We start from the raw sequence: 24,866 nt of genomic DNA on the forward strand, positions 1-24,866 counted from the left end.
TTATTTGATCAGTTATGTGATATTTGGTTTGTGCAAAGAGCAGGAAAAGACACAGTTTGACAGACAGTGTCTTGTTTGGCAGAATGTTGATGGCCACACAGTGACCAGGATCTGTCAAACTCCAAAAATGGCAATTGGTCTATAGGTGCTGTCACATTTACCATTGTCCAGACATCCAGACATTAGGATTCCATGTAATCTGGAATTTTTTTGTGAGTGTGAAAGATTTCTGCACACAGATTACGCTACAGGTTATAGCTGGTCACACAAATTTGCCATGTTGACCAAAAAAAAGGCCTTTTTGTTTGAAAGTGACTACTTTGTGAGACGTGTATTGTGCACTTGACAATGAAGACTTGAAAAATGTACCCTTTTAACTGCAAACATTTACCCACATTTCACTAATGTGAAACCTTATAACAGTGGTTCTCAAACAGTTTGAGAACTATATTTTCTAAACACAATATTTGAAAAAAAAATGTTGGTTTACATGTATTAGAATTTTAATTCAAATAAGAGGTATTATTTAAATATATTTATAATAATTCATAATTTAATTTAATACTATATTCATTTGAAGCCATGTTATTGTTTTGTTTGAGGAACAGCCTGAAATTTTAATTTTCATTTACTGAGTATTCAAACTCAGTAAATGAAGATATATCACAACAGATTCAAAAGTTATATCACAACAGGTTTACTCAAATTATTTTTTTTGTTTTTGTGAGAAATTACAATTTTGTGAGAACTATCTCTTCTATTAAATCTGATGATTAATGTTGTGTAAATGACCACAAATTCTATTTTTAGATTTTGGCTGAATGTATTAATATATTTGATACCTAAATAAGTAAATAACATTTACAGGCACTGCATATACATTTTAATGTGTTATGTTTTACGTAATCATGGCTGACATGGTTTCTTTTTAACCAGCAAACAATCTGAAGTACTGATCTCTCTCTCTCTCTCTCTCTCTCTCTCTCTCTCTCTCTCTCTCTCTCTCTCTCTCTCTCTCTCTCCCTCCTTCCCTCCCTCTCCCTCTCTCTCAATATTTATGTAGATTGAGTGGAGTGTTCCAGAAGAAAAGAGGAAATCTTGTGTTGCTAAGGGGAAAACCGAGGTAACCTCATATAGTGTATGGTGTGTGTGTCTTTGATGTGGGGGGATGTAAAGAGCTCAAATGATATGAACCTTGTGAAAGGGTTGGTAAAGATCCTACTTCCAAAATCCACCAATTTCCTGCTTTGTTTATGTTTTAGAAATGTTTTTAAGGGTGCCATTAGCACTGGACCAATATGACAGTAGTCACAATTTCACTGACGTTCAGCAGCGTGGATGCAGCATCATTGCAAAGTTAAATATTTTCAGCACTGTAGAAATGCACTATTCACGGAAAGCAATTATTAATTTATTCTGTGAGCAAAAGTGGAAGGTTACCAAAATAAAGTGAGTAATGCTGTTTTTCTAAATTAAAATGTATTTAATGTTTAAACCTTTTTATATATATATATATATATATATATATATATGTATGTATGTATGTATGTATGTATGTATGTATGTATGTATGTATGTATGTATATATATGTATATGTATATGTATATGTGTATATATATATATATATATATATATGTGTATATGTATGTATGTATATGTGTATATATATAGATATGTATATATATGTGTATGTATGTGTATGTATATATATGTGTATGTATGTGTATATATATATGTATATGTATATGTATATGTATATGTATATATATATATATATGTGTATATATATATATATATATATATATATATATATATATATATATATATGTGTATATGTATATATATATATATATATATATATATATATATGCATGCATATTTACTCTTTAGTATCATTCCCTGTGTGCGTGTCATTCTCTGTCCTTCTCTCACTTGCGGCGAGTATGTGTGTGAGAGATAATGAACTCACTTATTTGTGGTTAGCATTCATTGTTACATTGATGGGGGGTGTGGCCTGTGGGTGATTGACAAATGGGCTGAGGCCCCAATGGGGGAGGGTCAGAAAGGGTGTGATTAGGCAAACAAAAGGCATGTCGTGATTAGAATGGAGGAGAGGAAACAAAAAAGAAAGATCTGAAGGAGTGAGCTAATTGACCCTGGAGACCCATGCAACTGGTCGTTTGAATGAACACTTTTTTTGCCTCCAACACATTCACATTCGATTAAAACACATGGAAAACTCTGAATCGATATGGGCTGGGCTCTCATGAATCTTTATTGATGTACTTAATGGTCTGTCTAGTCCTGAAATTGAAACTTTTCAAGTAACGCCAGCTTGTTTTAATCAAAATTAGAGCCTGGCATATGTGATAGTATGCATTTGTGACTGAAAACCTCTTGTTTGCCTTATACTGTGAATTCAGGTTACCAATCACTGTTATTGATACAGAAACCCTCTTGTTCTTCTCAGCAATGGTTTCAAAGTGACACATTCTCATAAGTCAGGTGTGTCCAGTCCTGGTTCTGGAGGGCCAACGTCCTGCAGAGTTTATCTCCAACGTGTCCCATCATACTTACCTGGTAGATTCTAGTAATCCTGAAGACCTTGATTACTTTCAAGTGTGTTTAATTGGACATTGGCCATACAGGATCAGGATTTGGACACCCCTGACATAAGTTGTGAAAAGCATCAGTGCTCTTAAGATATGTGACATCCGGCCTAGAATGTTATTTTTAATTGTTGAAGAGTCTTATGCACTCTTAATTTTACACTATTACTCAAATGATTAAAAAGAGAGCTGCAAGAGCTTTTTGTTTGTTTTTAAAAGAAGTGTCTTTCACCAAGGCTACAATTGTTTGATGTACAATACAGTAAAACAGTAGTACTGTGAAATATTATTACAATTTAAAAGAACTGCTGTGTATTTTAATACATTTTAAATGTAATTTTTTCCTGTAATAACACACTAGTATATGTTATTTGTCTTACAATATGTCTTGCTTTACTCTGCTGCCCCTCACAGGACGATTGCAAGAACTACGTCCGTCTGCTGGAGTTTTTGGGTGATGGACGCATATATGCCTGTGGGACCTTTGCCTTTGATCCCCAGTGTGCATTTATTGTAAGCCTGTGTGTTTCCACAACTACACAGACTCAAGTCTGGTCATACTATTAAGTAGGACAATTAAAAAGAAATGCATAAAATAAGACAGCTATAGCCTATATGCGTAGTATTTCAGTAAGCCTATTAGCCTTAGACTGATTGACGGTTTTCCTGCTGTGGTATATGGACTATAAGTGTGTACTCTTCTTGTTTTTTTTTTTGTTTTTTTTTGCTCATTTCTTTATATTTACAGACAGACAGAAATTACATTTATCCGCCTTCTCTGCCCCAATTAGAACATCTCTTCATTCTCTCTGGAGAAACATGAAGATGGCAGCATGAAGATGGAAACTGGGAAAGGGAAATGCCCCTTTGAGCCCAGCCAGCATTACACAGCAGTCATGGCAGGTATAAAACACATGCTTACTTGGCTTCTAAATAAGGATGTACGGTAGCTATATATATTGCTTTTGCACATGGTAAAAGCTTATTATAAATGCTAAGATATGTATCAGGTATGTATTGAAGGGCATTTAGCTGCAGAATGTTTTTGTGCTTCTTAGCACTAGAGCTCTTGGTTACTTGGTATGCATCTGTACCATAAACATGGCTATAGCCTGATTCACTACTGTCTTCATTCAGTGGCGTTAATACTGATTGCCAGTGACATGCTATGATTGCTGTAGCCAATCAAGAATGGCAAAGGCTTTCCCATAGCATCAACACCATAATGCAGCATCTCAACCCCTTCTCAGGGATCCTGGTTATATACATAACCCTAAGATGTTTTCTTCTTAGGGGCCATTGGCTGGCCTCTACAGTGTAGGTGATTTTAGGGTGCCATTCTTATGGGGACATTTGGCTCTTAAAATGTTTTAACACAAAACACATTAAAAACAAAGAAATGACTTTGTAAAAAGTTTAAAAACAAAAATGTCTTTTTTATTTCTTTCTCTCTTTCAGGAGGGATCCTTTACACTGCTGCCACAAGTAACTTTCTAGGCACAATGTATGACATTTCCAGGGCAACAGGCATCGAGCAGGAACGCATCCGCACTGAACAATCAATCAACTGGCTTAGTGGTAAGATGCTCATCCAGATACAGACGTTTACAAATTAAAGCCATCATTTCATGTGAATTTACTCCCAGATTGTTTATAACCACACTCTTTGTGACTCCTCTCTGTTTCTGAACTCAGATCCAGAGTTTGTCGGTTCTGCCTTCATCCAAGAGGATGAGAAGAACAATCCTAATGGTGAAGATGACAAAATTTACTTTTTCTTCACTGAAGTAGCTAAAGAATATGACCTTTATGCCAAGGTCAAAGTGCCCCGAGTGGCCAGAGTCTGCAAGGTAGGAACTAGAGCTGCTCTGTTTTCTTGTCTAGTTTCTCTAGTTTTTTTTCTTTATGGTTTGGCTTGGTTGTAGTCTCAGAGGGATGTTGTACAGTAGTTCTGCTGTCTGCTGATATGTTATGTAATTGTACTATTCCAGTTGTTCAGATTTCTTCAGTCATAAAGTTCTTCTATTCTTTACCATCTGTCTGTTTTTCATCATTTATTTATATCATATCTGATCTATTTGATCTGATCTCTCTCTCTCTCTCTCTCTGTTTTCTAGTCTGATGTAGGTGGTATGAAGACTCTGCAGAGGCGGTGGACGACGTTTCTGAAGGCCCAGCTGGTGTGTGAAGATCGAGCAAGTGGACAGCGATTTAACGTTCTGACTGATGTGTTCACTGTACAGCACCAGCCTGGAGACCCCAGCAGCACACACTTCTATGGCATATTCACCTCACAGTGGTACTTTGTTCTGTTTCTTCTCTGACCTGATTTGAGCTTCTGTGCTGGATTCATCTCTTTAGATTTTTATTTCTTCTTCTGCTTTTTGTTTCTCCATGATTATTGTTTTGTGTTTGTTGTCATGTTGTGTTGATATGTAATGTGTAGGGAAAGAGGGGAGCTGTCAGCTGTGTGTGTGTACAGTCTGGAGGAGATCACTAAGGTGATGAATGGACCCTATAAAGAGCTGAAAAAGACCTGTGAGACGTGGATTAACCCAGAGCCCATACCAACACCCCGACCAGGACAGGTATTCAACTGCACACTCAACACCCTACCGTACCATATAATTAATATCATACAATAGGTGTAGTTCATCTGTTATTTTATTCACAGTACATACAGACACTAACAGAGCAATACTATTGTAGTCATAGGTACTCACGTCACCAATGACGATGTCATTTTTGGATCACATGTCACTTAAGGTACATGATGTACATGAGTACATCAGATGACCACTTCCCCCCTCACTTAATTCGGGGCACTAGTCAAAAACTACCCAACACTAAAAAATAACCCACAAAATGACCCAACAGGCTCAACCAAGTGTTTGTGTTGAAAAAAAAAAACATTTGCCCAATCAAAATATATACAGTAGTTATATACAGTAGTATTAGTATATGTTTTTGCTGGGAAACCAACCCATGAACTTAGTTGTTAGCCTCATGTTTCACTAATTATCTGTTATGATCTATTTCCTTTCTTCTTTCATAACTCTCAGTGTCTGAATAGTGCTCTGATTGAGCAGGGCTTTGAGTCCTCCCTGAAGCTGCCTGATAAAGTGCTGACATTCGTGCGTGATCACCCGCTTATGGAGAACAGTGTGGTGGCAGCACCCCTGATGATCAGAAATGGCATCACATACACGAAACTTGCCGTTACCTTAACAATGGCCTCCAGTGGCCTGAAGCAACACATGATCACTGTTTTGCACCTTGGAACAGGTAAGAGAGATTAAACAGAAAATTACAAAACAATTATTTAATAATCATCAATAGTCATTTAATCGTGTGTTTTATATACATGTGCATGTGTTGATAGATCATGGAGAGCTGCACAAAATCGCTGTAGTTGGTCCGAATGCAACACTTATTGAAGAAGTACCTCTGTTTTCTGCACAGGAGCCAGTGAATAACATATTGCTATACAAAGTAATGACATAAGTTTTTATGTTTTTTTTAATGTGGTTTATTTTATTATTATTATTATTATTATTATTATAAAACTATACTGTATGCTCAAACTGAATTCAAAAATTTTACCTCCCTCCTAAATCATGTTACTAATATTTAGGGACCAGAGAATGAATTAACTGATCCTCTCTGTCTCTCTGCTGTATAGGATGAGGCTCTGGTGGGCACTCCTCTCTCTCTGGTGAAGTTACCCATAGTGGGTTGTTCTCTGTACTCTACCTGTGAGGTGTGTGCACGTGCCCAAAGTCTTGGCTGCATATGGAGGCATAATGAGAGAGATTGTGTTTTGAAGTATGTTACACACAAACACTCATTCACACAAAAGCATATCAGAACACACAGATCGAGTCTTCCTTTGTTCATTGTCGTCACACAATTACATTTATGTTTCAGGCCTGGTGAAGTGGTAGAAGCAGATGATTTGGTCAGGCAATGCAACAAAGGTGAAGGTAAGTCTGACAGTGGTACCTAATATCTATATTCCATACCTGTGGGATGCTGTCGATCACCACAGTCACTCATTTATAAATGAACTAGAAATAATTTGATAGTAAATACACTTTCAATTGAATTAGCTGAGCAAAACCAAAACCAAAAAAAAAACAGAGTTTGTGTATTTGTTTATCTTTTTATTCACAAGAATATTTTGTTTTATATCATTATGTGGATGTTCTTTATAAAAAGATATTAATTGAAAAATGTACACATCAATTTTTAATTGAATTAAAAATGTTTTTATAATTAAATCTACCCTAAGTATTGGGTAGACAATGATTTGCTATTAAATGAATACAAAATACATATTTTACAGTTAATACTTTTCAATAATTTTCTTCGGTTAGGGCTATGAATAGATGTACATATATATATCTAAACATTCAGCTTTGCCGTCATTTTAAAATATATTAAAATAGAAAACATATATTTTAAATTGTAATAAAATGTCACAATTTAAAAAAAAATTATTGCATTTTTAATTCAATTAATGCACCCTTGGTGACCATATATTGTAGAGAGAGAGAGAGAGGAAAATTAATTATGACCTATGAATTTTAATCTAACTTTTCTCTGTAACTTTAGGTTTGTGCTCCCCACCTGTAATTGAAATGCGTGTTGTAAAGGGTCTGCGTGTCGTGCTTTCTTGTGTGCAACTGTCTCCTCGTCCCTGCCACTGGGACCAACCTCCACATAGTCACACCCGCCGCCACAACAATGACCTGGAGGTGCAGGTCACAGAGAAGAGCCTGGGCACCTACGTGTGTCTATGTGATGAAGTAGGCAGAGATCAGCCACCCTGCCGCAGAGCCGAGTACCAGCTGACCCTTGACAACCCCAGCATGAAGGGGAACGTGGCCACTGCAGGTGGCCGACACTTCTTGGCTTCGCACATTATTTTGTTCATTGTAGGTTTTGTATTGGGTGGCATCCTGTTGTTTCTAATTTACAAACGGCAAGGTGGCATGAGAGGGGGCGGGCACTCATCATCAACATTGGAAAAGGGGCGGGACTTGCTTCCTTCTACAGACACACCGCAGTCTCCAAGCAGTGCCAGTCTGTTGTCAGAGGCGGTTCCATTAACTGAGAAAAGGAACGGGACACTGAACGGTCACGGACACAATATGCACCCAGCTGGGCACAACAGCAGGCATATTTATTCTAACTCCAGCGGACTGAAACTGCAGGAATCAGCTGTGAACCTAGCAGAAGAGCTGGATGGTAGAGAAAGGGCAGGACCAGATGGGGAGGAGGAGGGATTGGGGGAGGGGCTAAGTGAGATGGAGGAGGAGTTTTCTAAGATGGCTTGTCTAAGAGGAGCACCTCTGGCACAGTGTGAAGAAAGCTCTATCTAAAGACCAGAACACATGTGATTTTTGAGACTAAACTTTGTGAAAGGCTCGCAAACACAGAGGGCTGGAGGAAAAGAGGAAAGCAGACAATCAAAGAAACTGATACACATTCCAAATAAATGACTAACATACGCAGTGACACAAAGAAACACACACAAAAAATAAAGTGCATTTGTTGGAGGGTCCTCTACTACTCCTTTACATCACTGTCCAGTCCATTCATTCCTGTGTGCATAACATGCTGTGTAGATCTGTGTCTATCCTACTGTTTCTGCATGTATTTGTCTAGACAAATGGGCACTTTTGTGCACCATCCTCAAAGCCATGCACACCCACATGGAAATACACAGTCTGTGCGTGTGTAGTTCTTAGTTGCTCTGTCTATTTCCTCTTTGAGGATTCAAAGTCCAAAAGGACTTTCAGAGGAAAATGACCCCCTCCGCAGCCCAGAGCAGTACAAAGCCAGAAAGAATCTGCTAATTATAGGCTGGTCACTGAAATGAAATAATTTAGTTTGTCACCAAAAAGGGCTTTCAAGGATGAAACCCCTCTGTGATTGATGCTTCACAGCAGCAAATAATGAATGAATGATAGAGATACTGGAAATGTGATTTTTGCCTTAAAGATAAAGCGGTTTGAGTACTGCATATGAAGGTACTGTGGCCTAAGGCAGGGCTGGATTGTGGGGTCCCTGCCAGAGAAAGGAACATAAAGGGGCCCTCAGAGCATACAGTATGAGCTGGCTCCCTGGGCCCCTTGATGTAGGAGAATGACTGACATGGACCACCAAAGAGTGTGCCAAGGGGCTTCACAGGGCCATGATTCGGTCCGGGACTATAGTGCCCCATTTTAAGTGAAGAGAGAAAATGAGGAACAAAACTATTTAGCAGTCTTCTCCTGTATGTCAGACCTGTGAACTGATAGTAGATAGTAAAAAATGGACTTTACTTGACCACTGCAAGTCAATCAGTCACATTTGTAGCAAGGGAGTTGTTCTTCTCTGGAAAACGGGCTGGCAGTGTTTTGTGGTGTCACGAGAAGTCAAAACACTGCCATCCATATAGGGACCAGATGTAGCATGTTCTGTTCATAATTATCTGCACAGACAAAGGACCCCAAGATGGTGTATGTCACTTTATAAAGTTTAGCATGAATGCCTATTGAAACTACAAGGAAATCTTCGAAATGGAAATGAAGAGTGAAGGATTGATTATTGATACATAATTATTGATTATTTTGAGTTTCCCTTTAAGGACAGAGAACGTGCCTCATTTGAAGGTATATTTATCCCCAGTAAAGTGCATGATACAAAGTAGCCATGACTACAGAGCTACAGAATTGTAATACAATGATCAGAGGCTACAGGTAACCTAAAGCACTCCCAGTACAAAGAGTGTTCTAGTTATGTAGCCACAATGATGTCTGTTTCAGGAGTATGTAAATATCTGTGAATATAAAAGAAAATGAGAGTAAGATCTTTTTTTATTCTCTCTTTTCACCACTTGTTGGGTGGGAGAAGAGTTGGGTTCTTTCTAAGTGTCAAACAGTCCCTCTGCCAGCCTAAATGTTGGACCACATTTAAATGCCATTTCCTGACATATTCCATTAGCATAACTTGGATCTACTCACATTCTCCATTTATTTATTTAGTATTTTTTTAATATTTGTGACTATGTCAAAGTGATGGTAACACTCTGGATTATGTACAATATATCTTGTCTTCTAAATCTTTGTCAGCACTCAAGAAAATAATGACAACAGGTACATTCAACCCCACAAAGTCCTCATTTAAAAATCCTGATCTTCTTTTGAGGTGACCAGTGAATAAACCTTCAACCCTCTCAATGTACCATAGTACATCTGCTGTAGTTACACTGTTTTATGTTAATATTATTGAAAATACAAATCATTTGGTGTTACATGCTCTGTTTATTCTGAATAAAGTATGTTAATTAATGTACAGATATGTTGTATTCTAAGTTTCTATTTTTATAATTTATATATGAAGATAAATGGACATTTGTGTTTCAAACATTTATTGAAGGTGTTTGTGTGAATGCCTTGTGATGCTCTTTGGAATAAAATAAAAACTACCTCTCAAAACGGTGTTTTTTGATCATTTTTAAATGGTTAAAAACTATTGCAGATGTTAACACACACACACACACACGTTATTGTTTGAAGAACAGCCTGCTGTTTATTTCCTTTTAAACATCCCAAAATATTTCAAGTTAAAAAATATCGATTATTTGCTGCTGTATTAATGTTTTTTTCGGTATTTTCTTCAGTATCATGGGCTGCAGTCAGCTGACTAACTATTTCTGATGTTGAACTGGATTTCATAACGGGGCGGGACCAAATCACTCCGAAACAGAAAAGTGGAGAAAACAAGCCTAAAAGGATTGTTAAACATTCAAAGTATTTCGTAACAATTAACCTTATTAGGGGATCAGAAAAATGGAAGGTGAGTCTATTTTTATAATACTTCGTTTTGTTAGGAGTAGGCTATATTTACTTCTACTGCTCAGCTGAATCGAACTGAATGTCCGTGTTATAATCGCTTTAGTCATGAAACTGTCGTCGACAGACGAAACGCAGATGGAATCTGGAGAAGATCGGAACCCCGGAGAGGTTCTGCACATTCGCTTTCAGAAAAACCCCAATCAAAAACTCAAATACCTGGAGGCTGAACCCAAGATACTAGGGGTGCGTGAACTTATATCACTTTACAGCTGACAGAGTTTTTTGTTTGTTTGTTTGTTTTGCTTACAACTTGGATGTGAAAAATGGCCACTATTCACTACAGAATAACTATCATACAATATATATATTTTTTTTTGAAAATTGATTATATACACTGCTGGATCAGTAACGTTTTTAATATTTTTAATGAGGTTTCTTATACTAATAAAGGCTGCATTTATTTGATCAAAAGTACAGAAAAAAAAGTGATATTGTGAAATATTTAGTGCTGTCAATCGATTAAAAAAATTAACTAATTAATCACAATTTTTTCCTGAAATTAATCGCGATTAATCCCACCTAACATTAAACTTTTTAAATCTACTTTTATATTGCAATAATTTCACATTTAATCTTCAAATTAATGTAGAAACAACATAAAGACGGTATATTTTTAATATTTGATTAATGGCTGACACCAATATTGATGTCTCTATAAAATAATATTTTTTCCCCTGATATTTAACCATTGACTATTGCCATTCAACATTACAGTATAATTTAAAGCCATCAATTTTAATATTTATTAGACTTTAATAAAAATAACTTCTTATTTAAGTGAACTTTAAACAATTTTCTCATAAACACAGTATAACCAATGTCATATTTAGCTACCTATCCCCTTCAGCAAGTAGGAAATGTACAGAAATTGAATAAAGTTATCAAACACTAAATTCTAAATTAAATACAGATGAGTCCTTAAAGCTATAAAGTTATTGATTTCCTTTTTTTTTTTTTTTTTTTGTTCTTAGATGAACAGACATCACAGCAGCTGGGTTAATAGGTTATTTTGGCTGCTTTTTCTTTAAGAGCTGCCGAGGCGGATCTGACACGCATCGTGTTTTCTCTCTCACGTCACATTTTCTGACCCACTTCAGGTCTTAAAGTCTCTATTAATGATCTGACGAGTGTGTTAGATGAGTGAGAAAGTGCAGGACAGTTTTGAAAACCATTTCAGAGACATGTTCTTAAATGTGACTCATATATTTCACGCAAGCACAGTTTTAAGGCAGTTTTAATCACCTTCATGACTTAACTGACCACGACATTGCATGCACATTGTTTCTTTCGCGCTTTGAAATGATAAAGGCTACAGCGTGCGGCAGCGCCTTTGTTCAGTACATCTCCTATTTGAAATGCTCGTAAAGACGTTCTGTGACTAAATTAGCAAGAAAAAAGAGACAGAGGCAGCAGTTGAGTGGGGTGGCCAACACTAGCCCCGCCCCTGTGTTAACGCCGTTAAATATTTTTAACGCGTTAAACTGAAAAAATTAATCACCAGCGTTAACGCGCTAATTTTGACAGCACTAATTACAATTTAAAATAGCTATTTTGTATGTGAATATATTTTAAAATGTATTTTATTCCTGTGATGCAAAGCTGAATTTTCAGCATCAGTACTCCAGTCTTCAGTGTCCCATAATCCTTCAGAAATCATTCTTATATGCTGATTTATTGGAGAGAGAGAGAGAGAAAAAAGGTTGTGCTGCTTAATATTTTTTGGGGACCTATTATATTTAATATTATTCTTTAAATAATATATTTAATAAAATTTCTTAGAAATAAATTAGAAATATTTTGTAACAATAAATTCAGCACAGTTCAAAAGTTTTGGGTCAGTTTTTTTTTTAAAGAAAATAATATTTTCATTTACCAAGGATGTGTTAAATTGGAAAAAAAAAAGCAAGAATCTTATATTATGATTTGTATTTTGAATAAATTCTGTTCTTTTTAGCCTTTTATTCATCAAAGATTCCTGAAAAAGGTATCACAGGTTCCAAAAAATATTAAGCTGCAGAAATGTTTCCAACATTGATAATAAATCAGCATATTAGAATGATTTCTGAATGATCATGAAGACTGGAGCAATGGCTGGAGTAAATGACTGATCAAATATCAGCTTAGCATCAGAGGAAAAAAATATATTTTAAAGTATGCTAAAATAGAAAATAGTTATTTTAAATTGTAATAATATTTTACAATATTACTGTTTTTTTTCTGTATTTTTGATCAGATAAATGCTGCCTTACTGATCCCAAACTTTTGAACGGCAGTGGTTCAATTACAAATATCAAGGTTTAGTAAAAACAACTGTACATGTGTGGTTACAAATGCCATAGGCTAAAAGAACTGTCCCTTCTGAAAAATAAATAAATAGAAACCATCACAGAAATTCTAATGGTTTCCACTACAAATACCATAACAAACATTACAAACCATCAACCATTAAAATAGTTTAAAAATGGTTTCCCGTAGTGTGTTTTCGGACATGTTCCATTAGGATTTATAGGTGGTTTTAACAAGCTACAAATAGAAGGCAACAAATGACCAGTATAGACCCACAGGGACCATTACAGTTTCCATTAAAACCAATACTATTCCAATTATAACCAATAAAATGATTGCAAATTCTGTGATGGTTTCTTTTTTTTCATCATCTTTTTTTCCCAACAGGGGTGGTAAAACCATGGTTAATTATTGTAAGGGTTTTGTTGTTTATTACAGGTGACGCAAATCACGTTCGCTGTCTTTTTCACACTTATGGTTGCGGTGGTCCATATGAAAAACATGAACATGTATACCGTTGTGGTCATGGCCACAGGTGGCACCGCCTCGATGATCGTAAGTAGGCCTACACTTCACATTTAACAATAAGATTTTGTTTATTTGTTTCTTTTGTTTTATTTAACATTAGCTGTTTCCATCCACTTATTTGTATGCAAATTTTGGAATATCGTATAAAAACACAAGACGAAATCTCCAAGATGCGCATACATTTTAAAAATGCACATAAAAATGTGCTCAACTGAGTCAGATCATTTTCTTTTATCCGACCAAAACATGCACATAAACTATGATTGGAACACTTTACTAAATAAACTGTGATGTGCATCAAAAAAAGTCATGTGACTTTGCGTCAACAGATCACGTAATTGAATAACTAAATTAATTGTGCACCACAGTCCCTTTAAGGCAAGTCTTTTTCACTTGGCAGCCATCTTTGAAACGTCTGTTGGTCAGCTATAGACCTTATGTAGCTCCGCCCCTTTTCAGCACTGCACTTCTTGTCTTCTGTGTTCTGTTTGTATTTCCACAGTGCGAACATAAATTCGTACAAATCCTGAATGAACCATTCATTTCAAAAATTTACCGGCCTACTGACATTTCCCTCGAACATTACATAACTTTCATTAACTCATAAATCCACTTCTCCAGCAAATTACTCTTCAACAGTTATGCTATAGAGCTACTGCAAAAACAGATTGGTTCACATTTTTACTTGCCTGCCAAATTTTTCACTGCATGGCCCCCCACAAACAAACAAATATGTTATTAGGGGCCAAGCCCTTGTAGTGATGGCCATGAGTAGTGGTCTGACCAACTTTGGGGTCTCTAGAACAAACTCTATAGCGCCACCACCAGTTCAAAAATTCAACATTGAAATGGTAATAACTCCTGAATCCCTTGTTCTAGAGAAATAAAACTTAGTACACCTGATTACTCTCTTCATGCTGATCACATTCAATAGCTTATAATAAGACTCCACCCATTACAGTAGCAGCCATTTTGAAAAGTACAGTATTCAGTCTTTTCGCTACTCCTCCTTCAAAATTGGTCAGATTGTTCCCAAAATTGGCTCAGATGATCTTTGGACTAAACAGATTTTTTTTATTTATCTTTGTTCAAAAGTTATGATTTTGTGAACTTAACGAGGTCGAGCCAAAATTGGTTCAGAGGCTGTATCTCGGCCAAACTTTGATCAATCGAAATGAAACTTGGTACGCTTCATCAACCCCATGATCTGAGGGTCCATGCCAAAGTTGGGGACAGCGCCGCCTATTGGTCATGAGATGCCAAAAATTCACATTTTCGCTTATAACTTTTGAACAGTCATTCAGAAAATTATAAACTTGGTGTCTATGGATTCCTTGGGTCATGCCGAATAAGAGAATGTAAATTTTGCCAGGATTGGCTGAACCATGTGTCCGCCATTTTGGAATTTGACATAAATTGCAATATCTTCTGAAACATTTGACATATCGGCACAAAAATCGGTAGGGATCATCAACACCATGTCCCGGAGGTACCACAGAAGTTTGAAAACAGCGCCACCTAGTGTTCCAGAGATATAACTATTTTAACAAAAACATTTATAACTTTTGATGAAAATGTTGTTCAAATGTTCTTATTTTTATGTCCTGTCCTTTCGGGTCTCTAGACCAACTCTATAGCGCCACCACCAGTTCAAAATTTCAACTTTGAAATGGTAATAACTCCTGAACCCCTAAATCTAGAAAAATGAAACTTAGTACGCCTGATTACTCTCTTCATGCTGATCACATTCCATAGCTTACATAAAGACTCCACCCATTACAGTAGCGGCCATTTTGAAAAGTACAGTATTCTGTCTTTTCGCTACTCCTTCAAAATTGATCCAATTCTTCCCAAAATTGGCTCAGATCTTTGGACTGAGCCGCACAGAAATGACTGAACAGATTTTTTTTATTCATCTTTGTTCAAAAGTTATGATGTTGTGAACTTCACGAGGTTGACCCAAATTGGTTCAGAGGCTGTATCTCAGCCAAACTTTGATCAATCAAAACAAAACTTGGTATGCTTCTTCAACACCATGATCTGAGGGTCCATGCCAAAGTTGGGAACAGCGCTTATAACTTTTGAACAGTCAGTCAGAAAATAATAAGGATGTCAATTTTGCCAGGATTGCCTGAACCACGTGTCCGCCACTTTGAAATTTGTTGACTTATACTAGTAATCTTAGCATTCTTCTAAGTTACAGGCTAAACAATTACCATTCTGTTTAATGTGACTCTTCAGCTGTCGAATTAACCATAAGCTGCGTTACAATTACCTTTACTTTGTGTTACGCTGCTTAAAATGCTAAAGAACTTTTTTGTCAGCTCATTCTCACACCTAAACCTCTCCTCGGCAGCCTGGCAAATGTGCAGCGACCGAGTGGTTTACTCTGCTAAGCCGATTTCCCCAAACCTTTTAAGTCGTGGGTTCGAATCCAGGTTGGCACAAGCCCAGACCGCGAGAGGTCCTGTGGCCAGAAGCGGTGCAAACATTGCTTTTGTTCCAGACGTTGGATCTTCCGTGCATATTCGTCTCGAATCAGAACCGTGTGTTTGTTTGTTCTCATCCCAACTTCTGTTCAGTTTTGAACTTCTGTGCTTCTGAACCTATCTGTTTTTTCTATGTAAGTTCTCTTCTGCTGTTTTTGCTCTTCTCGCTCTGCGCCGCATTACGGGCCATTCGCGGGCTTGGCCCTGGTAATCGCTGCTTGCAGCTATATTTTTTTCATTGTATTTGACCCCTTTACTCTCTATTCTATTTCTGTGCATAAAACCTACCGGCACTAGTCACAGCAATTGATTGCTTCTATTGTCCTAATTTGTAAGTCGCTTTGGATAAAAGTGTCAGCTAAATCATTAAATATAAATGTATAAAGCTCAAACATTACTAAAGTCAAGTAAGCACAAAACCAGTACAAATAAATACAACAAATAACAAAGAGATAAACAGTGCCTGTCTAGCAGTAAAAAGGTACAGAAATCAAATACTAAAATATTATATAACAATGCATAGTCTTCAATGTATAAATACTATAATACACAATACACATGCAAGTTGCAAGTGCTTTGAAATGTGCATTCCATGTTGGAATGTCTGTTTTTGTTTTGCACTGTGTCATTCTGCCCACTGCCAACTTACCCAGTAGTATTTCTACACCCCGGGTTGCCAGTTGGCAGAAAAAGCATAGTACTGCAGCCATGGAAGCGAGCAAATGAACTGGGTCAGAGATCGCAGATTGTACCCGACCTACAAATATCTCTCTCCCACTTTACTTCCTGTCAGTTCTGAACTGTCCTATCATAAACAAGGCAAAAATGCAAAAATAAATCTTTTAAAAAATATATATTTTTTTAAAGATTTATTTTTGTCATTTTGCCTTTATTACGATAGGACAGATCAGAACTGACAGTAAGTGAAGTGGGAGAGAAATAGGGGGGTGGGATCGGGATCCTCAAATTGAAATTTTAACTCGGGATGTCCATAGCACAATGGCACTATATATCAGTGTGCTGCCTGCAAGGCTATCGGCGCCAACATATATAAATCTAGTGCTGTCAAAATTAGCGTGTTAAAGGGATAGTAAAAAAAAAATACACAGACAAAATCAAATTAAACCCTGCGGCTCGTGACGATACATTGAGGTCTTAGACACGAAACAATCAGTCTGTGCAAGAAACCGAACAGTTGGATATTGCGGTGGATCAGAGGTAAAAAAATTATATAAATACTGTTCAGTTTCTTGCACAGACCAATTGTTTCGTGTCTTAAGACCTCAATGTATCGTCACGAGCCGCAGGGTCTAATTTGGTTTTGTCTGTGTATGTTTTTTTTCTCTCAAAACCGTGAGTCCCATTGACTGCCATTATATGATTGACAGACTGCAACGGTTTAAGTTAAAAATCTTTCTTTTGTGTTCTATTGAAGAAAAAAAGTTACCTACATCTTGCATGCCCTGGGGGTTCATTTTTGCGTGAACTATCCCTTTAATGCAGGTGATATACTGTGCTCGTAGCTCTATCATTTCATATTAACGTGCAAATGAAACTACCAGCGTGCATGTCAGATCTGCATCACGTTCAGCAGCAGCACCTCTTAAAGGGATTACAGTCAAGTAACCTAATAACCCAGCTGCTGTGATGTCTTTTAATCAAAGAACAAAAGTAAAAGAGGAAATCAATAACTTTTGTATAGCTTTAAGGATTCATCTCATTTAATTTAGAATGTAGTGTTGAATAACTTTATCCTATTTCTGTATATTTCCTACTTGCTGATGGGCACAGGTAAATATGACATTCATTATAATGGGTTTATGTGAAGATTGTTTTAAGTTCAATGAAAATAGCAGTTGTTATTTTTTTAAGTCTAATAAATGTTAAAATTGCTAGCTCTCAATTAGACTGTTAGATAGAGTGCTGCAGTGATGATGTAATAGCCTGTAGGATAGCCCACAATTTAGCATCGCCCTATCTCCCTCATAAAACCCATTCAAATTTTTCCATTGTCTTTTGGATGCATGCAGAAAATAAGCTCTGTGACCAACAAAGTTTATGATTCGTATATGTTTTGTTCTTCATGATAATCTTGGAAAATGAACACACATTTTATACATTTTGAAGGCTACATAGATTCGCTACAAGCAAAAAGCTAAATATAGTCTACAAACTACACCACAATCACATAGAGAGATGTGCTTTTCTAAATTATGCCAAACACAGCAGATCAGTCAGTCAATAGATCCATTCTGAAATCTTAATATGTCCAATAAGTAAGAAGCGTAGAGGACTGAAATCTAAATTATTTCTGAAGGTACTGCGTGTAATATGTCTTGATCTTCCCCTTTTATAGATCATTATTGCAGGAAGTCTGGCAATAGCTGCACAGAACCTTCACCTCCCAACTGTAAGTTTTCAAGACACATTTATTAGTCGTAAGGCATTAATTTCATTTTTGTTCATTTAAAAGTACTATAATTTAATAAGGAGAAATGATCTTTTGGTCACCAAACATTGCCTGTAACTTTGTGTGTTTTTGTTTCAGCTAAAGGCTTGTTTAGGAATGCAAGTGGTGGCCTGTATGGCCTCTGGGATCTCCGTATTAATGCACTTATCTATTTTCCCTGCCATACATCACTGTTGGTTGGATGAAGTAGGTTCCTCCCAAAAGACAACATGCAACAATTTAAGTGTAAGTCAGAAACACATTTACCGTAACAATTATTATATGCCAATATAACAATGAACTGATTTCAACTGAATATTGACTGTTTACTATTGTTTTGTTTGTTTGTGTGTTTTAGTTTTTTTTGGGGGGGGGGGGGGGGGCAGAATTGAGTTCTATTTGCAACAATGAATCATTATTGTCCTGTTTATCGCTGTCAAGCTGTATTGTATAAAGTACAATACTGTATAAATAAAAGCGACTTGACTTGAAGTGAATAATGTGATAAAATTGTAAAATCTGAACAGTGTTTCTCTTAATCCACACTTACTGATTCAAACAAGATATTAAAAGATAAAAACATGTCAAGGTGAGAACAACCGACATGTCAAATATTGCTGTCTTTTTGATGTTTTACCCACAGATTGGCTATGAAAATTACCTGGGATTACAAAAATTTGTGATGGCAGTCCAGATTGCCCTTTCTGCCACTTTAGCTGCATACTGCTGCAAGGTCATTCAGTGCTGCTCTCCAGTGTCTAGTGTGGTAAGAACCCATGTAAACTGTAATGCAAGCTGTAGCTCATGCTATAAAATGCTGTTTTGGAGGATATGACAACTCAGTCTGTTTTTACTCTCTTTCAGCCAGTAATCACGGTTAACGAACCTCCAGATCCTCAGTGAGGACAGATTTAGTGATGAGCTGTTCAGAGCCAGGAGCTATATATCGATCTATATAACAGCTGTTTGTATTAAAATTGAATGATAAGTTTTATACATTTTTTGGTATATCTATGAATTTAAACTCAATATTTTATATTACACATTTACAGTGTTGGGGAGTAACTAGTTACATGTAACGGAATTATGTAATTTAATTACAAAATAAAAGTAATTGTAATTAGTTACAGTTACTAAGAAAAAATGTGTAATTAAATTACAGTTACTTAGTCGTGGCCTAATGGTTAGAGAGTCGGACTCGTAATCCAAAGGTTGCGGGTTCGAGTCTCGGGCCGGCAGGGATTGTAGGTGGGGGGAGTGAATGTCCAGCGCTCTCTCCTCCCTCAATACCACGACTGAGGTGCCCTTGAGCAAGGCACCGATCCCCCAACTGCTCCCCGGGCGCCACAGCATAAATGGCTGCCCACTGCTCCGGGTGTGTGTTCACAGTGTGTGTGTGTTCACTGCTGTGTGTGTGCACTTTGGATGGGTTAAATGCAGAGCACGAATTCTGACTATGGGTCACCATACTTGGCCGTATGTCAGTTCACTTATGAAAATGTTAAGGATTACAAAGGGGCTTAGCCTACTTCTAATTTTTTTTTTCACACACACTCCCACATACAGATTTAATTTATTTCATAAATTGCGGTGACTGCTCTAAAATATGAAACACCAATGTTTCATAAGTTTATAACATGCTTGTCTGACAACTCTTATGTTTCTTGTATGGGTTTATGTATATGCTTTATTTTTTTAAGATTAAATTTTTTTTTTTTCCCCGTGTCATTGTTAGATGCTAGTGTTTCCTGTCACAGCTATGCAAAGGTTTGATTTCAAAAACATCATAGCTATTAAACTATTTCTTGATGATTTTAAATCTGTATTTAATGATTTTAAAGTAAGTCTGATTTTGCGGTGGCTGTGCTTCAAAGCTGACATCGGATGCCCATTCTCCACAAGTTGGTATGATTCTTTAGGGTCTTCTTGAAATGGTCTTGGTGGTCGTGTAAAACAACAGCCTTTTAACCTTGTCAAAAACAGCTCTGTTCACAGCAACACATTTAGCTGCATATCTCTTTACATGCCAATGAGTTCTGCTCACCCCACACCTCTCTTCTGTGGAAGAGCAAAGGCAATTCGCTAATAATCATAAAAAATATAAAGTGTGAGACTTACTTATTCTGGAGGTGCAGCTGGATCATGAACAATAGGTACTGATCCGCCCTTGAGTTTTAACTTTTTAACAAAACCTGCCTTGAATTGTCCCTCATTCAGAAAGCAGTCTGGAGTAAAATGATTTGCGCAGCCAGATATAAACGAATTTAATGAAAGTGAAGTGAAGCGTGACCAAGTATGGTGAGCCATATTCGGAATTTGTGCTCTGCATTTAACCCATCCAAGTGCACACACACAGCAGTGAGTAGTGAACAAAGACACACACACACACTGTGAACACACACCCGGAGCAGTGGGCTGCCATATTGCTGCGGAGCCCGGGGAACAGTTGGGGGTTTGGTGCCTTGCTCAAGGGTCTCACCTCAGTCGTGGTATTGAGCGTGGAGAGAGCGCTGGTTATTCACTCCAAAATCAAAATGGCAATTGAGACGGTTTAGGTTTTTGGGGGATTAAAAAAAAGGAGTGAATTTGTATCATTGTAGGGTGGCTATGTCCACACACTGCCAAGACATTTATATGCAAATGAAGATATTTTGCATCCAATGTCTCCTTTAAAATTAAAATATTATAATCTTAATTCAAGTGATGAAGGATTTTGAAAGTCTGACAGTAATCAGTGTTGAGTACTATACTGTAAGGTTAACCATGCCTGATTTACAAAATTTGAAAATGATTAACAGGTGAAAACATTAGAAATTTAGAAAAGTAATCAAATGTAATCAGTTACATTACTTGAATAAAGTAATTGAAAAGTTACACTACTTCAAATGTAATCTGTAACTTATTACATTTCTAAAGTAACCTTCCCAACACTGCACATTTAGTTTAACAACATGATTCTAATATTCCATCACATTTAATCATGTGATTTGCATTAATTGTCTTTTACATAATCTTAAATATTGGGCACAACCAGAGTAGCTTCGGTGCTGCAGTGTATAACTTCTGTCCAACCCGTGGCACTGAACAGTTTTACAAAAACGACGATGACTGAGATCTACTTTAATGACTGTTCTCAAACATCCCACATCGTTTGCACATAAAGTCCCAGCTCAAACTCACTCTATTGACTGGTGAAGCACTCAATTAAATAGAGCAATGTTGAAAATGCTTACTGAGCTGCAATGTTTACATTTTTCAAGGAATTCGGCCAGTATTCATTGCAATAATATTCATCCTCACTGTTTCCATCCTGTTTAAACTTGCAAATAGAAAATTTGTGAGTTAGTCACCATTACAACCAAATTGCACCAACAAGGAATAGGACACATAATGCTTCACAAAAAAAAAAAAACACTAAAACAAAGTACACTGGTTTATTGTTCAATAAATAATCATCACATTTAAATTGATTTAAAACCAGTTGTTTTAAACACACATTATCCATTCATTATTCTTGTCTTGACTGAACTTACACGATGTTCAAACATGTAATACTGTGGAATTAAAATATTTTTATCTTATTTTAAAATATGTCTGAAGACTCATCTTATTCTGTATAACCTTGGTAATTCTACATTTCTTAGGACATAAAAATGCCTTGGCCTTGAGCGGTCAGTCTGTCAGGTCAGACATTCCAATCCAATGAATACTTCTTAAAACAGAAACAGCTGTATGACACGGTCTTCACAACTGTAGTTCATCTGTCCAATGACTCTGTTTAAATGAATAAAAACAGTTATTTTATTTCCCAATATAACTGAGACATGAGTTCTTTAACTTGTCTTACTAAAACCTGCACCTTTCTCTGACTCTAATTACAGTTTTTAGAAAAGCTTTAGCTGCACCACTATATATATGACATCTTTGTGAAATATACAAATCCTCTAATAACTACTGGTGTAAATTAAGATTTAAATGAATGAAAACTGTGAAATTTATCGGCAACACATAATAAATTATGATACAACATGGGGAAAATCATATCAAAGCCAACCTGAGATGAGGAAATTTCTTCCAAATCACCATAACAGCCATTTTTATGGCGTATCAAACTCCCCCACAGCACCGAGTGATGGCAGCCAGGACACTTTCCCTCCACAGGAAGTAGGTGGGAAGGGTCTGCTTTCAGAAAGTGTTTAGCCAAGCAAATCAGATGACTAACCATTTGACAGGAAGGGTGGAAACAAGATAGTCCTTCCATAGCCTAAAATCACAAAAAAGCAAAACCCAAAACAATTGAGGCTCAGTTACTGCAATGTCTTGAGCTGGTTTCACGAAACTACTTTGAAAACAGAGTGGAACTAACCTTAATAAACACCCCACATAACACACACCGTTCCACCTGTCTCTCATCTTGTTCCTTGCATTCCTGCTGGGGTTTCGTCTTAGCACGAACACAGCCAAATGTTAGAGGAATGTGTAGAGGAGGCTGCAGTTCAGGAGTAAAGTCCATTCGGTACTCCTGCTTTAACCAGCGCACAGTGAGGGGAAGTCGACTCCACGGTGCCACTCGCAGCATGTTTGACACCACACGCCAATGGAATTGCAAACTGGACTCTTTACGGCTGCGCCGGGCAACATGGGACAGTCGGCGAGAAATGTGTGGATGTTGCCAAGCCCACTCAAACTAACGGATGAACGACAAAGAGAGCACAAGTAAAACAAAGACCAACTGAATATTTTCATCTCACAATTTTAATTATTTTAATAAGTCTGGATGTTTTACTGTTGAATTTGTTATTTTCATTATCATTCTAATATGTGACCCTGGACCACATAAACAGTCATAAGTAGCACGGTTATATTTGTAGCAACAGCCAAAAATACATTGTATGGGTCAAAATGATCAATTTTCATTAGGATATTAAGTAAAGAGGGGTCAATAAAGATGTTTGTAAATTTCCTACCGTAAATATAAAAAAACGTAATTTTTGATTAGTAATATGCATTGCTAAGAACTTCATTTGGCCAGGTTTAAAGGCAATTTTCTCATTTTGATTTTTTTTTGCACCCTCAGATTCCAGATTTTCAAATAGTTGTATCTCGACCGAATATTGTCCTATCATAACAAACCATAAATCAAAGGAAAGCTTATTTCAAAAAAGAAGTGACCCTTATAAATGGTTAAGTGGTCCAGGATCACACATAATTCATAATGTTTGAACACAACTGTTCAAATTATTATTAAAGCTACACTATATAACTTTGGCCCTCTAGTGGTCCAAAAAAACTGCATGTGTGATGCAGAAGAAGGGGTTTTGGTCCTGCTTCGGCTCTATTTCTTGACATACACGATAACTTATCAGAGGGGGATGGATAAATAACTTTTTTATACAACCATTAATTCCCCGGATATCCAAAGCCTAGGCTATTTATTTTCTCTGTGTTTGGATATGAATGAAATGCATGGGCAAGTTTACATATGTACACAATTCGGCCCGACAGAAATATCATCATTATTATTTTTTATTTTTTTCTGCACTCTCGGTAATAAATTAATTCCCCCGTACAAAGGGGAAATGATAGACAAATTAGAACACAAACAGAAAAGTGTATTTACCCGAAGAGCTGCGATATCAGATGGAAAGCCATGAATGATAAGAACCATCTCCCTTAAAATGAAAAAAAGAACATTTACCACAAAAGACCACCAGAGTTTCTGTTTAGAGATCTGATCGTAATATGTGCACCACCACCATGAAATGTTCAGCTGATACTATCTCACCATGGTCCCCTGCCACTTGTTCTCTTGGCTCCTCCTCGGTGTCGTCCAGCGTTGTGTTGACCTATACGGCGCTCTGGGTTCACAGTGAAGCCAATATATATCCGACCCTTGTATTTCGGGTTTGTACAGTACAGCATATACACCCCATAGAAACTCTCCACCTCTACCACCATCCTATTTGCTGCAGTAAGTTAGCTCAAACACCTTTGCAGAGGAAGGGACTCTTCTATCCTTCTCATATATGTCATCTGTTCAGATCACTGCCATCTTTGGCAATATTCAACAACATCAAGACCTTCAACGCATTTATACACCACCTTTCAAGACCTTCATTTAAAGCGATATTGCTATTTCCTACATACGTAGTTTAAAATCAATAAATATAATATCCTATTAAACACTAAAATGAAAAGCGTCTATCCTGTATCTTCGAAGTTCTACTGAACTGAATAAAAACATTCATTTGTTTTGATAATGTACCTTGCTCGTTTCAAACTAGCCCGTTAAGTATGCCCGGGTATGGCCTGAGCAAATATACGATACAGGTGTCACTTAGTAAGCGTGTAAAATTAATGAGTTAAAATAATTTGCCATTATTAAGAAATACGATTTTGACCATATATATATTGATTTAACTTGATTTGATGATCTGCAATTAGATTATGTGGCTTTTTCGATCGAGCAAATAAAAAGAACACCGATAACAACAAGGACCCCAAATTCTTTGTTTTTATTGGTCAGTTTTCATGCGTTTGGTAAAGGGATTGGCCAATACTGTCTTCCAGAGGCGTGGCTTCTGTAATATTCCAAATCCA

The 24,866-nt window shown here is 36.8% G+C and overlaps 3 protein-coding genes across 12 annotated transcripts in view; 2 read left to right on the forward strand and 1 right to left on the reverse strand.

Annotated features, from left to right (window-relative positions):
* LOC306879244 (semaphorin-4F-like) overlaps positions 1-10,091 on the forward strand; it is a 65,442-nt gene extending 55,351 nt beyond the window's left edge. Inside the window, exons 3-14 of the mRNA XM_079432028.1 lie at positions 1,064-1,123; positions 3,025-3,123; positions 3,402-3,513; positions 4,069-4,188; positions 4,306-4,460; positions 4,728-4,909; positions 5,057-5,198; positions 5,673-5,895; positions 5,993-6,102; positions 6,293-6,435; positions 6,538-6,593; positions 7,225-10,091. Coding sequence (XP_079288154.1) covers positions 1,064-1,123; positions 3,025-3,123; positions 3,402-3,513; positions 4,069-4,188; positions 4,306-4,460; positions 4,728-4,909; positions 5,057-5,198; positions 5,673-5,895; positions 5,993-6,102; positions 6,293-6,435; positions 6,538-6,593; positions 7,225-7,994 — 2,172 coding nt within the window. The 3' untranslated portion in view covers positions 7,995-10,091. The remainder of the gene's footprint in view (positions 1-1,063; positions 1,124-3,024; positions 3,124-3,401; positions 3,514-4,068; positions 4,189-4,305; positions 4,461-4,727; positions 4,910-5,056; positions 5,199-5,672; positions 5,896-5,992; positions 6,103-6,292; positions 6,436-6,537; positions 6,594-7,224) is intronic.
* A 220-nt stretch (positions 10,092-10,311) lies between these two features.
* Positions 10,312-22,076, forward strand: LOC306882502 (membrane-spanning 4-domains subfamily A member 4A-like). 10 transcript variants are annotated; one of them, XR_013785248.1, is made up of 8 exons: positions 10,312-10,455; positions 10,579-10,697; positions 13,239-13,355; positions 18,174-18,227; positions 18,366-18,512; positions 18,910-19,032; positions 19,131-19,327; positions 20,713-21,851. XR_013785248.1 is itself a non-coding variant. In XM_079437163.1 (7 exons), exons 1-7 carry the CDS (start codon positions 10,449-10,451, stop codon positions 19,167-19,169), a joined length of 627 nt encoding a protein of 208 aa, XP_079293289.1. In that variant the 5' UTR covers positions 10,315-10,448; the 3' UTR covers positions 19,170-21,852. The 10 variants fall into 10 exon arrangements, 2 of the variants coding, with proteins under 2 accessions (XP_079293289.1, XP_079293290.1); XR_013785249.1 differs by having other exon boundaries at positions 10,315-10,455; positions 10,558-10,697; positions 20,713-22,076; XR_013785250.1 differs by having other exon boundaries at positions 10,315-10,455; positions 19,131-19,607; positions 20,675-21,851.
* On the reverse strand, positions 21,373-24,717 carry LOC306882494 (structure-specific endonuclease subunit slx1-like). Its single transcript, XM_079437150.1, has 5 exons — positions 24,052-24,717; positions 23,887-23,938; positions 22,633-22,953; positions 22,321-22,530; positions 21,373-22,040 (listed from the first exon to the last, which is right to left on the reverse strand). The coding sequence occupies exons 1-5, from the start codon at positions 24,222-24,224 to the stop codon at positions 22,011-22,013; spliced, it is 786 nt and encodes a 261-aa protein (XP_079293276.1). The 5' UTR covers positions 24,225-24,717; the 3' UTR covers positions 21,373-22,010.
* Positions 24,718-24,866: the final 149 nt, after the last annotated feature.

Source organism: Barbus barbus, assembly GCF_936440315.1.
Source record: "Barbus barbus genome assembly, chromosome: 2".
Classification (NCBI taxonomy): domain Eukaryota; kingdom Metazoa; phylum Chordata; class Actinopteri; order Cypriniformes; family Cyprinidae; genus Barbus; species Barbus barbus.